Below are 12,443 nucleotides of genomic sequence, written 5' to 3'. Positions count from 1 at the left end.
ATAGATACCATAAATTAAATTGGTATCCCTAAACATGTGATAGGGGTATTTTTGACCTATTTATGCTATAGTAAATTTTACACATTTTTATCTAGATCACAAATAGTTACGTATTGGTAATGTTTTCAGCAGTGATCAGTTGAATAACATTTGGTAAACAGTTCTAGACATTTCATTTTATCTGACTTTGACATTAGTGATCATTCAGGATATGTACGGCCTGCTTCCGTACCTCGCAGTTTAAACAGCGACATATCATATTTTGGAGTCGGCGGAAAACAAGCAGCATTTTTTGTTGGGCAGTCAGCCAGAGTAAGTAGCATTGAATCTTTTTGTAACTTGGTCCAGTAACATGGTCCCGTTGCTGGGGATGCTGTGTGTTGCCTTCCTTACCCCTTTCATCATTCTGTAACCTCTGGTAAGCGACCTCTCCCACCCCACTGTCAGCAATAGTACTCTTTTTCCAAATAGACCATAGCCTAATACTTGGAAGTGCTAGGCTGAAGTAATGCTTTACTCACTGCAGGTGAGTACTCCATATGAGGGCCTGAGTTTCTGGATGTTCACTTGGGGGTGGGGCGAGATCACTCATTCTTTTTTTTTTGACATGTTAGTACATCATGGCATGGTTGGATGGGGTATGAGTTTCACCTAAGTTGTATTAGAACAAACACAGCTTGGTGTTTCCATCTACTATGTGGCACATTTCTGCTACATATAAAGTGCTCTGTCTCGCCAGGGGCATCATCATGTCCAATGTTAGTTCTAATTGTGAGACTTGATTTTTTAAAATCTTGAACAGATGATAAGCAAGCCTGCAGATGCTCAAGACGTTCATGAACTTGTCCTTTCTAAAGAAGATTTTGAAAATAAAGAGAGAAATAAAGAAGCTATATACAGTGGATACATTAGAAACAGAAAGGTAATGCAATGGCACTTGAGTGCCTTATTTTCACATACAAAGCAGTTGGAAAGTTCCTCTTGCAATATATTATCACTTATTAGGATTTGGACATCATATGAATTGTATCTGCTAGTTTTCTGGTATACAGCTTGAAAAAAAATATAGGATCAATTCTTGCCTAGATCTATAAGCTTTGTAGGTTTCATGCTCCTAATACTAGATCCCATGATGAACTTTTAGATGTCAATCGTGTTTCTTGTCATGTAACCTCAATTTTTTAATCTACTTTTCTCTCAGCCATCTGACTCTTCCCATATTGTTAATGATGATGAACGATTCCTGCTCAATGTTATCATGGAAGAAAAGAACAAAGAAAGTTTCACTACAGTTGTTATTACCGGGGTGCAACCAGATCATGTGCAGTACTTAAGAAACAACTTTTACCATTGGACAAGGCAACTGGCGTGAGTTGCTTTTTACTCCAGGTCATCCTATCCTAAGCTTTTATTGTGAATTTCCCACAAAACATGAAAACTGTCCCAGGTGTTTATGTCAGGGTAGTAGACAGAAGGACGTATAAAAGTACTTTGGGGCTTGGAGCCTTTTGGGAGGAGTGTGAAGAGCAGTGTATCTTCCATATACAATTTTGCTGCTCATGCACTGGAAGTAATAGAACTTTCATACCCTGGCAGACCTTACTCACTGGACCAGTTCAAGTACAATGTGAAACCACTGTTTAATTAAACTAGCCATAGTTAGTTGATTGTTAATACAGGCCACTGCAAATCACAATTAATCTTAACTATGGTTTAGTGTTATTTGCCACCCTGGCTGACACTGGATGGGATTTCTAGTAGTAGCCAGGAACATGGACCTATGCTTGCAGGTTGAAACTAGAGATAGCAATTTCTAGATACATAATTTAAGGTACAAATAAATGTCTGATGGAATATTCCATAGTGCCTATTTAGATTTTGCTCTGTATTTTATTCTTACTTCTAATATTGCAGACACATATATCATTACTATATACATGGACCAAAAGGAAATGAAAATAACTCTCCAGTGAAGGAATTGGGAGCTTTCAACAGTATTGATATTGAGGTAAAACCTGTATCAATATGATTGTATAATTATTATTAAATACAATAATTTTCAGTTATGTGCTATCGTCTTATGTTATTTTGAATTATTTGGTAAATGTTAAAATTCGAGAATGATGGACTGGATCACACCAGTCAATTCCTGCAGCATGAGGAAGTGCTCTAACAATTTAAGAGCCTTCAAATGGAACAGACTGTGAGGATCTAACCCATTCATTATATTTACTAAGTGGTTTGATAATTCTAACCCATTCATTATATTTACTAAGTGGTTTGATAATTCATGTTAATTTCATCCATAGAAGTCTATGATAAGGAAGTTTCAGAAGTACTTACATTTAATTGTGCTTTTATTTAGATTTCAATGTTTGAAAAAGGAAAGATACCCAAGACTTTGAATCTTAGAGAAATCAAAGATGATATGCAAACTTTATATATAAATACAGCTGCTGATAGTTTTGAGTTTAAGGCTCAAGTCGAAGGAGAAGGTGTAGTGGAAGGCATTATTCGTTACCATCCTTTCTTGTATGATAAAGAAACCTATCCCGAAGATCCTTGCTTTCCTTCAAGTAAGTCAAAAGTCGTTCATGCTAGCTGACTTTCAAATAAGACAGCCTCAATTTGGTAAACTAATTGATGTTTCCAAACATTACTAGATTTAATGGTGTGTGGCATTAGTTAAACATGCTGTGAAATTCTTATGTTAAAGTATACCTTCTGAACTGCAGATTCTTTGCATATCAGTAATCGATGGCATGCAAGGATATAAATTAATATTGTGAATTACCTGTTTTCTAACCAGCAACAATGGTCATGTCAGCCACTGCTGCTGCTGTCGAACAGTTTGGTTTATATGGGAATTCAGGCAGCTCCCTGACTTTATCTATCTGACATGTCCTTCCTTTCCCATTATGAGCTTAATTTGACCCTTGGCAGGCTCTTTTTAGTTCCTTGAATAAAACAGATCATCTGTCTTCTAATAAATAGAAGACTTGGTGACTGAAGAGGAAAACTTTAATATCTTCTCTGTAATTACTCCATATTTTGTTCTATGTTAGTGGGTGCTTGCTTTTTCTCATTTTCTTAGGATGTTGCTATGCCCTACTTGGTTGTTTTTTTAAAAAAAAAATTGGGTAGAGTGTTGAATTTTGTAGACACTCATTCTCATAATTTAATTATTCAGATATAATAGAAATTATAGTAGGCCATGGAAGTTGAATTAAATAATTAGCTTGCCATCGTCAGAGGAGCATGTGATCCAAAGGATCCCAAAAGTATGTTCTTGTGACAATCCATGGTTGGGCATTACATCTGAACTGTACCTACAGAGGACAATGTTTAAAGGTACAGAGGAGCTTAATGATGTAGAGGGTAGGTAATGGAGTAGGTTTCTGACATTTTGGCAGTGATTATATCACCTCTGGCAGTTGGAGTGTTAGGCTGTTGAACTTATTAACCCATGCTGAATAAGTTTTATTGGTTTGCTGGAAATATAATGGGCAGTTAGTAATACTGATGAGACAGCAATGCCGTTTAGCATACTGTTATGCTAAAACTGATTAAAACAGAGATTAGAGGCACTTTTCAATACAGTATTCTCAAGATGATGAAAAAATTAAAAAGGTAAAACAAGAGAGGGCTATACAGTCACCAAGTCATAAGGAGGCAAGGACAAATACTGATTGTGCAGTGAGAAAGTGAAAATGTATACACGCACATATATATATACATAAGGGGGTTAAATTCCCACACCCCCAAATAAAACAGCATTGTCCACACATGTGCAGAAAAACACACAGTGATTCAGAAGACCTGATGGCTGAGATCTATGGTGAGTGGTGTGGCCTGGAGCGTCATTGGGCTCAGTCATGAAGGGGAGCTGGGATCCCTCCCATAAGTCTTGTAATTATTTATTTACTTCATTTCAAACTTCATTTATGTACTTCATTTAAAGTTAGTCTTACCTTTAGTTATTTGGGGGGGGGGGAGCCAAGACAGGTGACAACAATAGGTATAATACGGAAACAATCTATTAATTGAAATGCATAATTAAAAACAGTTAATTAAAACCGATGATTGAGACAGTTAAGTCAAGAGCCTACCCAAGTTCCCCTTGAGCTCCTTTAAATTAAATTAAATTAAATTAAGTCTTAAAGTCTTGCTGGAAAACCCCAGGGGTGGGTGCCTGCCTCATCCCATCCAGGAAGTTGTTTTATAGCAGTGGGGTAGCAGCAGGAAAGGCTCATGCTATCACAGATCATATTCTTGAGAGCTAGGGGGACTCTTGGGAGTTGCTGCTGTGAGGAGTGCTATTGCTGCACAGGTTCATATCAAGAGATTCTGTTGAGTAGGCTTCAGTTTTTTACCACTCATCCTGTCTGTTGCTCAATGCAGGTACCAGTTCAAGACTTAAAGTATACAATATGAATTTGTATGAATCTGCAGTGGTTCAGTTTGCATAATGCATTTTGTTTTTAATTCCTGCATAAATTTAATCTCACCATTTTTAATTTAGGGTTAAAAGAAGAAGATGATGATAATGAAGATGAATGTTTTTTAATAGAAAAGGGAGGCAGAGGAAAGAGACCTATTTTTGAATGTTTTTGGAATGGAAGATTAATACCCTACACAACTGTGGAAGTGTAAGATGCACAGTAGTGGCATTAATATATAGCTAATAATGTTTTGTAAGTAATGTAATAATTTGCTAGCACTGGTACATATTTTTCTTAATTTCCAATTATTGTATTTTTCTCTGAAGTTTTGAGTGGTGTGGTTTTCCCAAGAAAAGAGGGCTTGTCCCATTCGAATGTTACAACAGAATTTCTGGAGTATTATTTACAAATGATAAATTTCAGGTCAGCACAAACAAGCTGACTTTCATGGATTTGGAGCTAAAGTTAAAAGACAAGGATACACTTTTTACCAGAGTTGTCAATGGACAGGTAATACTTTTTCAATATATCTACTTTACAGAATTAAATACCATTTTTTTGGACCATAAGACGCACCTGACCTTAAGACGCACCTAGTTTTTAAAGGAGGAAAACGGGGGGAAAAATTCTGAACCTTCGGTCCATAAGACGCACTCACTTTTCCTCCCACTTTTTTTGGAAGAAAAAGTGAGTCTTATGGTCCAAAAAATACGGTAAATAGATTTGGAAAAATGATCCAGTCAAGAATTTTTCTTGTTTTGTTTTTAAAAAGCTCTTAGCTTCTTTCTGTTGGTTTAATTTCTTATACGGTAACTGGGTTCATATGTTAAGTATGTTCAGTTATGGTGTGTTCTTTTAATAAATAAACATTAAGACTTAATCGCAATAGTTGTTCAAAAATTAATTTCCAACAATTTTGATTACCAGTATAGTGTATGTGAGATTTATATGTGAGAACTTGGATTAATGATTAATAGCTAGCCTTGAGCAAGTCATTCCTTTGCCTTATCGCCCTCGCATTGAGGCTGAACATTGGTAGGTGTTCTTTGGAAAATGAGGTGCAAATTGTAATATTTTATTACGGCACATGAATATATGGGGTACTGATAACTTCCATTTTGAATGCTGACAGTACCAGATTTTAAATCTGTAATCTCAAATTAAAATATTTTAAAACACTAAATATTCACAGATTTTAAGGTCCACAAGAAGCATGTATACAAATAGCATCATAAATAACAAGTCTGGATTTTTTAATGCATGTATAAAACTCTTCACAGGAGCAGAGAATGAAAATTGACAGAGAATTTACATTGTGGCTCAAAGACTGCCATGAAAAATATGACAAACAGATAAAATTCACTCTTTTTAAAGGAATAATTACGCGCACTGATCAGCCTTCAAAAAGAATGCAGAGTCCTTGGGCAACATACTCAGCAATAGAATGGGATGGAAAAACATATAAAACTGGGCAGCTGGTAAGTTAACTATTGAGGATTGCAGACACTTTAAAATACTTCCTTAGAATACTGTATTATTTTGCTACATATTTATGTTAATTGAATAGGTCTACCAAATATTTTTTTGAAGTAAATTGCATAGTAAAGAATATATTTAACAGAAACATAAAGCAGCTTAAAATTTGGTTTTGTTCTAGATAAAAACAATTAAAACAGTTCGAATATTCCATGGAAGTATACAGAATTTTTTTTTATATGGAGATCATGATGGTGATGTGTATGCTACTGGGGGAGAAGTTCAGATAGCTTTGGTAAGTAAATTACTGACATTTTAAACTAAACTAGTGAGTGATTGAATAGATTCATATCATGTAAACATTTCTTGAAATCCAAAGATAGGGCACTCTGAATAATGGCATAATTGTAAACTGAAACTTGCTTTAAGATGAATACTGTTGATATAAATATAACTACTAGTAATTTTATTTATTTTATTGCTTGGTCTGTTGTTTCAGTTTGTCACTGTAGCCCTGTGTTGATACTCAAGTTCAACATCATAATGGGCTGGGATTGGACCTGCTGCTTCTGCCTGACCTTGATGTATTGGATTTTACATTTGCGTGGGAACCTGTACTCAAAAAACAGGCCCTGTGTGAAATCCAGCACTCGAGCATAGGATGGGCGAGGCAAGAGCAATACTAGTTTTCCCACTGGATATGGGATTTTAACTTCTGCAAAGGGTAGAGTTCCCAGGTCTGCCCTGGCCACTGGTGGGAGGTAGGAAGCCAGCTCCAGGTTGGGAACTCCTGGAGATTTGGGGGTGGAGCCTGGGGAGGACAGTAGGGTACAGTGCCACCGAGTGCCAGTGCCAAAGCATCCATTTTCTCCAGGGGAATTGATCTCTGTAGTCTGGAAATGAGCCAAACTGTGTGGAATGCCATGGAGTACTAGAACATGAACTTGAGCGCCCGATGGGGGGACGGGAGGAAGCACCAACGTGAGAGAGAGAGTTTTCCTCTGACCTCCAGAAAGGTGCCAAGCAATGGGTGAGAGAGAAATTGAGGTACAAGGGAAGATGTTGACGCTCCTCTGGTGTAGGAAGGTGCGGGGCACCTGTAATTGTCATGGCACTGAGAGAAGGATTGCAACGCCCTTTCTCTGCCCCCTTCTTCTCTAAAGGGCTACTGGTGGGAAAGCCCACCATAGTTGAGGCCGTGTTGATGTTGGTGTCTAAAAGTTTCACACGAATAACAATTTATAGGAAAAGCTCCTCTGTGACTTTTTCCAACCTATTGCATCTACCTTATTGACGTAAGGAGTGGTATTCTAGGGAGATTTATTTCTACTTGCAAACCTCAGGGATGAAGTAGCTTTCTACATAGCTCAGACGTTTTTGCTACATTACCACAAACGTCTCTTCTCATGTCCCGTCCCATCCCCCAGCCGCATGTTCTGTGTGATAGTTTGCATATTTTTTTAGCTGAAAAGCATGTGAAATATAGATTCAGATGTTTGTAGACTTCATAGTTCTGTACACAATACTATACATGCCTTGTGATACTTTGATAAATCCTTCTTTCAATAAAAAGATAACTAGTGGTGATAAATGTAAAATGAGACACATCTTACTGGAGCCTGTTATTCTACCCCCCCCCCCTCTTTGTTATGAGGCACAGTACTGCACACATCAGTCCACATTCAAAATAAAGTATTACACTGACATTATGTAGATTGGTAAGCAAAGAACAAATCGGAAGTACCTGTGAAGTTCTACTAAAATCATGCAGATGGGTTTAGTTTGTTAACCTCAAGGGGAGACAAAAAACTTCATTGACATCTCAAATCTGAACTCTAACTGAAGAGGTTTTTACGCAAAGACTAGATGGCCATCTGAGAGCAGTGCTGGTTCTGTGTCTGGAAATGAGCTATAATTCTGGAGGATCCCCAGGTCCCACTTGGAGGCTGGCATCCCCAGTAAAGGGCTACCAGAAAAGATTATTATATATGATCCAATGAGATGAAAGGAATAATACCAAAGGAAGCTCTTTCTTTTGTGATATATACGTTCATTTAGATTATAACAGCTGGAAATCAGCAATCAACTAAAAACCTGCAATTGGTTATTTAATTTTTATATAATTTTGAACAAGATTCCAGAATGCAGATCAAAAGAAGAGTCCACATAATGGGGATCTTTCTGCTAATCCAGGAACACCCATAGGTTTGCAGAAAATTTTTATAAAATGAGGGGATGTGTGTTTTTAAACCCTTAAAAATGTAGAGGGACACCCCTATTGAAAAAATGCCAACTGACCTGAGATCATAGTATTTCAACTGAGGGGTTTTTTTTGGTATATTGCTGATGAAAGGAAGCAGGGGGAAGAGGAGGAGGAGGATGACAAAGCAACGGCAACATTTGGAACCAACCACTCCCAGTCAGCTGGGCATCAGAAGGGATAGAGGGTTGAAGCAGAGGTATGTTATCCCTGCTTTCTGTTTCAAGCCTCTTGCTGTCACCCACCTGCTGATGGCAGGATAGAGGGGACAGCCTATCCCAAGCCCCTTATTAACAGGCGAGTGGATGGGCAACAATGACAAGTATAACGTTTAGAAAAATAAATAAAAATTAGGAAGAATGGTGGTTTGCCTTAATGCTGGAGGAATTTGGGTTCTTTAATGTCTTCTGTAAAATGACACTGAGACTAGTAATACCATGCTTCCTTGCGTCACTGTTAAAAGGCAGTCATTAAAAACAGCTTAATTTTTCAGGAACCTCAGGCATTGTATGATGAAAAAAAGATTATTCCAATATGCAAACTTGATCGTTCAGCATCGGACAAAGCAGTGAAGAAGTATATTGAGGAGGAAATGGCAAAGTAAGATCATGTAGGCTAATGAAGAGCTAACAGAAATTCAGAAATCTGTGATTTCTGCTGTTTATATTTTGTTAAAATTCTGTTTCCTTGATTTTGAAAGTAAAATGTTAACATTTTAATATTCGTTTGGTTGTAGTAAAGTAGTTTACAACCACAACTCTTTATTTTAGGCTTCCTGATAAGTTGTCGGTAACATGGCCTGAAGGAGATGAATTGTCACCGAATGAAACCAGATATGCAGGGACTACTATAGGTATTCTAATTTGCAAGACAATTTAATTAATATTAATTCCTTATTCGTAATGTCTTAGAAGATCACTTGAATTTCTTTTACATGCATTATTGTGACTTTGCTTTCTTACAGGTGCATTAAGAATTGAAATAGTGAATAAAAAGGGGGAAGCCATGCAAAAACTTCCTGGTGCAAGTCATGGGGGATCAAAGAAACTACTTGTGGAACTCAAGGTTATTTTACATTGTAAGAATGCACATTATTTTTTCTTTAGAGAATTTTCTGTCTTATTAATGTGAATTGAAACTGTTCCTGCCATCACAGTAATACGGTAAGTCTCATGGGCAGAGTATTTAAAGTCCTGTTTGTTGTAATGTTGCATATGTGGAATATGTGGTGCAAAGTCAAAAGGATTTTAACATTTAAATGGAAATAGTTCAAATAGACAAGTTTCTTTGAAATCAAGTAGTAATTATGTGTAGTCTTAGTCTAGCCATAGATCATTTAAAATGCAATCACCATTAAATGACTTTTCAATATAGTTGTGAGAATACCAGTGAAACTACATTGTGTGAAGGGGCTTGAGTACAAAGGGTTTCTCAAGCTGACATTTTGAACCTTGTCCAAGTTCTGATTGCTCTCTAGCCCATCCCAAGTTGCTTCACTTTATGACAGCCATTTCAGATGGATTACCAGTGCTTGTCAGGGGGTTTGGAACCTCAAGCAGAGATTGAAGACTTGGCCAGTAGAGGTGGACAAGCAAGGGACCCTGTTAGGACTTGCTGAGGACAGGTGATCTTGCTTTCCCTCTCCCTCTTGCTTTTCTTTTCCTCTTCTGCCTCTCCCCACAGTACTGGCAGCCTTTACTTCTTTCCCACCCACCCGTCTACCTCTTTCTGGTCTCCTCCAGTCTTCATCCTTCTTTCCCCTGACAACCCCTCTCTCATTGGTAGAGTGTTTACTTGACATGCAGAAGGTCACAGGTTCAATCCTTAGCATCTCCATTTAACAGGATATGACAGTAGGTGACGTACAAGACCTCTGCCTGAGACCCTGGAGACCTGCTGCCAGTCTGAATAGATAATACTGACTTTAATAGATCAAGGCTCTAATTCAGTGTAAGGCAGCTTCATGTGTTCACTTTTCTTTCCCCCCTTCTCTCCCACACACTACCTACCTACCTTATTCCATTTGCCCCACAGCAGTTCTGCCGCCACTTACAATTTTACTTTTACGCTTCTTCCCTCCAGCTTTATTTCCCCTTCCTCCTACCTTTACCTTTTTTAGCCTGTCTTGCCTCCATCCTCCGGTGGCATTTACAGATAGGATGTGCTGACTGTAACTGAGACTTGGTAACATTGGTTGGCAATTCGCTAGCCCTAGGATCTCACAGTGTAGTCTCATGAGCTCACAATAGTATTCTTTTTCTGTTTTTCTTTTCTGTGATTTTTAAGGTTTATTAACACCACAGTGTGATTTTTTACATATTTTTCCGCAAACCTGGGGCTTGTAGAAAAACACATCCTATCTGTACATGCAACCCTTGTGGAGAATTTTTGATCCACACTCTGAGGCCATAGTTCAGAATTAGAAATAATAATTGGGCAGACTCTTGGAAGGACCACGCGTGGGCAAAATGCACTATCAAAAGAGTATTATGTAGGGGAAAATATCCATTTTGCCCTGTCAGTCTTAGACTGCTGGTGTCTGCTATTCATAGATTAAACTTTTAGACCTCCCTCCCCCGTGTACACAAAGCTCAGGTTGGTGAACAACAATAAGGGCCCACCTGTTTCGTTGGTCCTGGATCCTACTGTGGTGCCCAGGGGTCATTTTGTGGGAAAAGAGCTGCAGGAGCTCATTAGCATACCTAATAGGCTATTAGCATAATAGCCCATTAGCATATGCCATGCCTCCTGACATCACCAGAAGTGATGTCAGAAGGGGAAGCAAAAGGGTGGGGAGGCATCTTCAAAAGCCTCCCCTTCCCTTCCCCATCTGGTGGTCTGGGAATATTTATTTCTTGTTCCTTGAACATATCTATTAATGAACTTAATAGTAGACATAAATGGGCAGCTGCAGTAATGATGACTTTCCGCAGACATATGTTAATTTGTATCAATCTATATTTGAAACCACAACCGTCTCGGGAGTTAACAAGAACAATTTGGGAGGAGGTGGAACAATTTAAATTGGAATGTGTCCAAAAATTCCCTCATGCGATGCTTATTATAGGGGGGGACTTAAATGCTAGATTGGGTCCTAATAATGTAGTACTTTTTGATAAATTTGACTGTCCTGATTTCGAAATTAATCAACTTTCATTTAATCATGCCTCGTTAGATCCGGGGATAAATATCTCTGGTTTATATCTGATTCACCTGGCCTCCAAATTGAACATTTATTTTAAATGGCTCAGTTAAGGGTGATTATCCGGGGCAACTAACATTTTGCTCAGGACAAAAAAGATCTACAATTGACTATATTTTAATCTCTGGAGACTTACTCCCAAAGATGTCCCAATTTAAGGTTGATTCAAGACCTGAAAGTGACCATTTTCCGTTAAATTTTAGTTGGGTCTCTGAAGTCCAACGGGCAAATTCGTGTATCAGGATGACCCAAAAGGAGGAGATTGCTGATACTAAGATAAAAACTAAATGGAATAACGCACTTAATGCGGAATGTATTGCACAATCACATTCAGCAGAGGGCATGGCACTCTTTTCTAGGATTATAAATTCTCCAGTGGACAGTGATTGTTTGTTGGCTCTCTATAGTGATCTTATTAAATTATTTGATCCGATATTAACAAGACCCAACATGCCCCGAAATAATAAAAATAAAAATTTTCATAAAAGGTGGTTTGATCAAGAATGTTTTCAGGCCAAGCAGAATCTTATAGTGAGTTATAAAGCATCTTTGGCAAATCCAAATAAATTAAATGACTTCCAGCTCAGTAAAAAAGCCTACAAGGCTTTATTAAAGTCAAAAAAATGGGCCCACGTATTAACTAGGTGGCAAACCCTAATAGAGATTACAAAGAACAGAGACAATGTGGGATTTTGGAAGTTTGTGTCTGGAGTGCAGAGGGACAAAAGTATTACGATGGCAGACACTATTTCCGCTGAGAGTTGGGAGAAACACTTTGCGGTGTTATATAGTGATCCACAGCTGACCTCTCCCATGATAGTCCCTTTAGAGACCCTGCCTAGTAGGCCCCCAGTTACATCAGAAGAGATTACCCTAATGATTAAGCAGTTAAAGAATGGGAAGGCTCCTGGCAGTGACTTTATTCCTCCAGACCTTCTCAAGAGCAACACTGACTGGTGGTCACCGTTATTGGCCAGACTTTTTACTTATATTGACCACACTGCTCAGATTCCAACAGACTGGGGACTTGCAATTATTAATCCTATATATAAGAAAGGTATCA

General features: G+C 38.1%; 1 protein-coding gene across 1 annotated transcript in view; it reads left to right on the top strand.

Annotated features, from left to right (window-relative positions):
- SMCHD1 (structural maintenance of chromosomes flexible hinge domain containing 1) overlaps positions 1-12,443 on the top strand; it is a 123,344-nt gene that overhangs the window by 20,097 nt on the left and 90,804 nt on the right. Inside the window, exons 6-17 of the mRNA XM_015413929.1 lie at positions 198-312; positions 803-922; positions 1,202-1,368; positions 1,915-2,008; positions 2,366-2,576; positions 4,523-4,649; positions 4,769-4,952; positions 5,723-5,920; positions 6,100-6,213; positions 8,672-8,778; positions 8,949-9,031; positions 9,143-9,256. Of these exons, the coding sequence (XP_015269415.1) occupies positions 198-312; positions 803-922; positions 1,202-1,368; positions 1,915-2,008; positions 2,366-2,576; positions 4,523-4,649; positions 4,769-4,952; positions 5,723-5,920; positions 6,100-6,213; positions 8,672-8,778; positions 8,949-9,031; positions 9,143-9,256 (1,634 nt within the window). The remainder of the gene's footprint in view (positions 1-197; positions 313-802; positions 923-1,201; positions 1,369-1,914; positions 2,009-2,365; positions 2,577-4,522; positions 4,650-4,768; positions 4,953-5,722; positions 5,921-6,099; positions 6,214-8,671; positions 8,779-8,948; positions 9,032-9,142; positions 9,257-12,443) is intronic.

Source organism: Gekko japonicus, unplaced genomic scaffold (assembly GCF_001447785.1).
Source record: "Gekko japonicus isolate JY-2015 unplaced genomic scaffold, Gekko_japonicus_V1.1 scaffold1763, whole genome shotgun sequence".
Lineage (NCBI taxonomy): Eukaryota > Metazoa > Chordata > Lepidosauria > Squamata > Gekkonidae > Gekko > Gekko japonicus.
The sequence above is the reverse complement of the archived record's forward strand: the minus strand, read 5'-3'. Positions and strand labels throughout refer to the sequence as shown.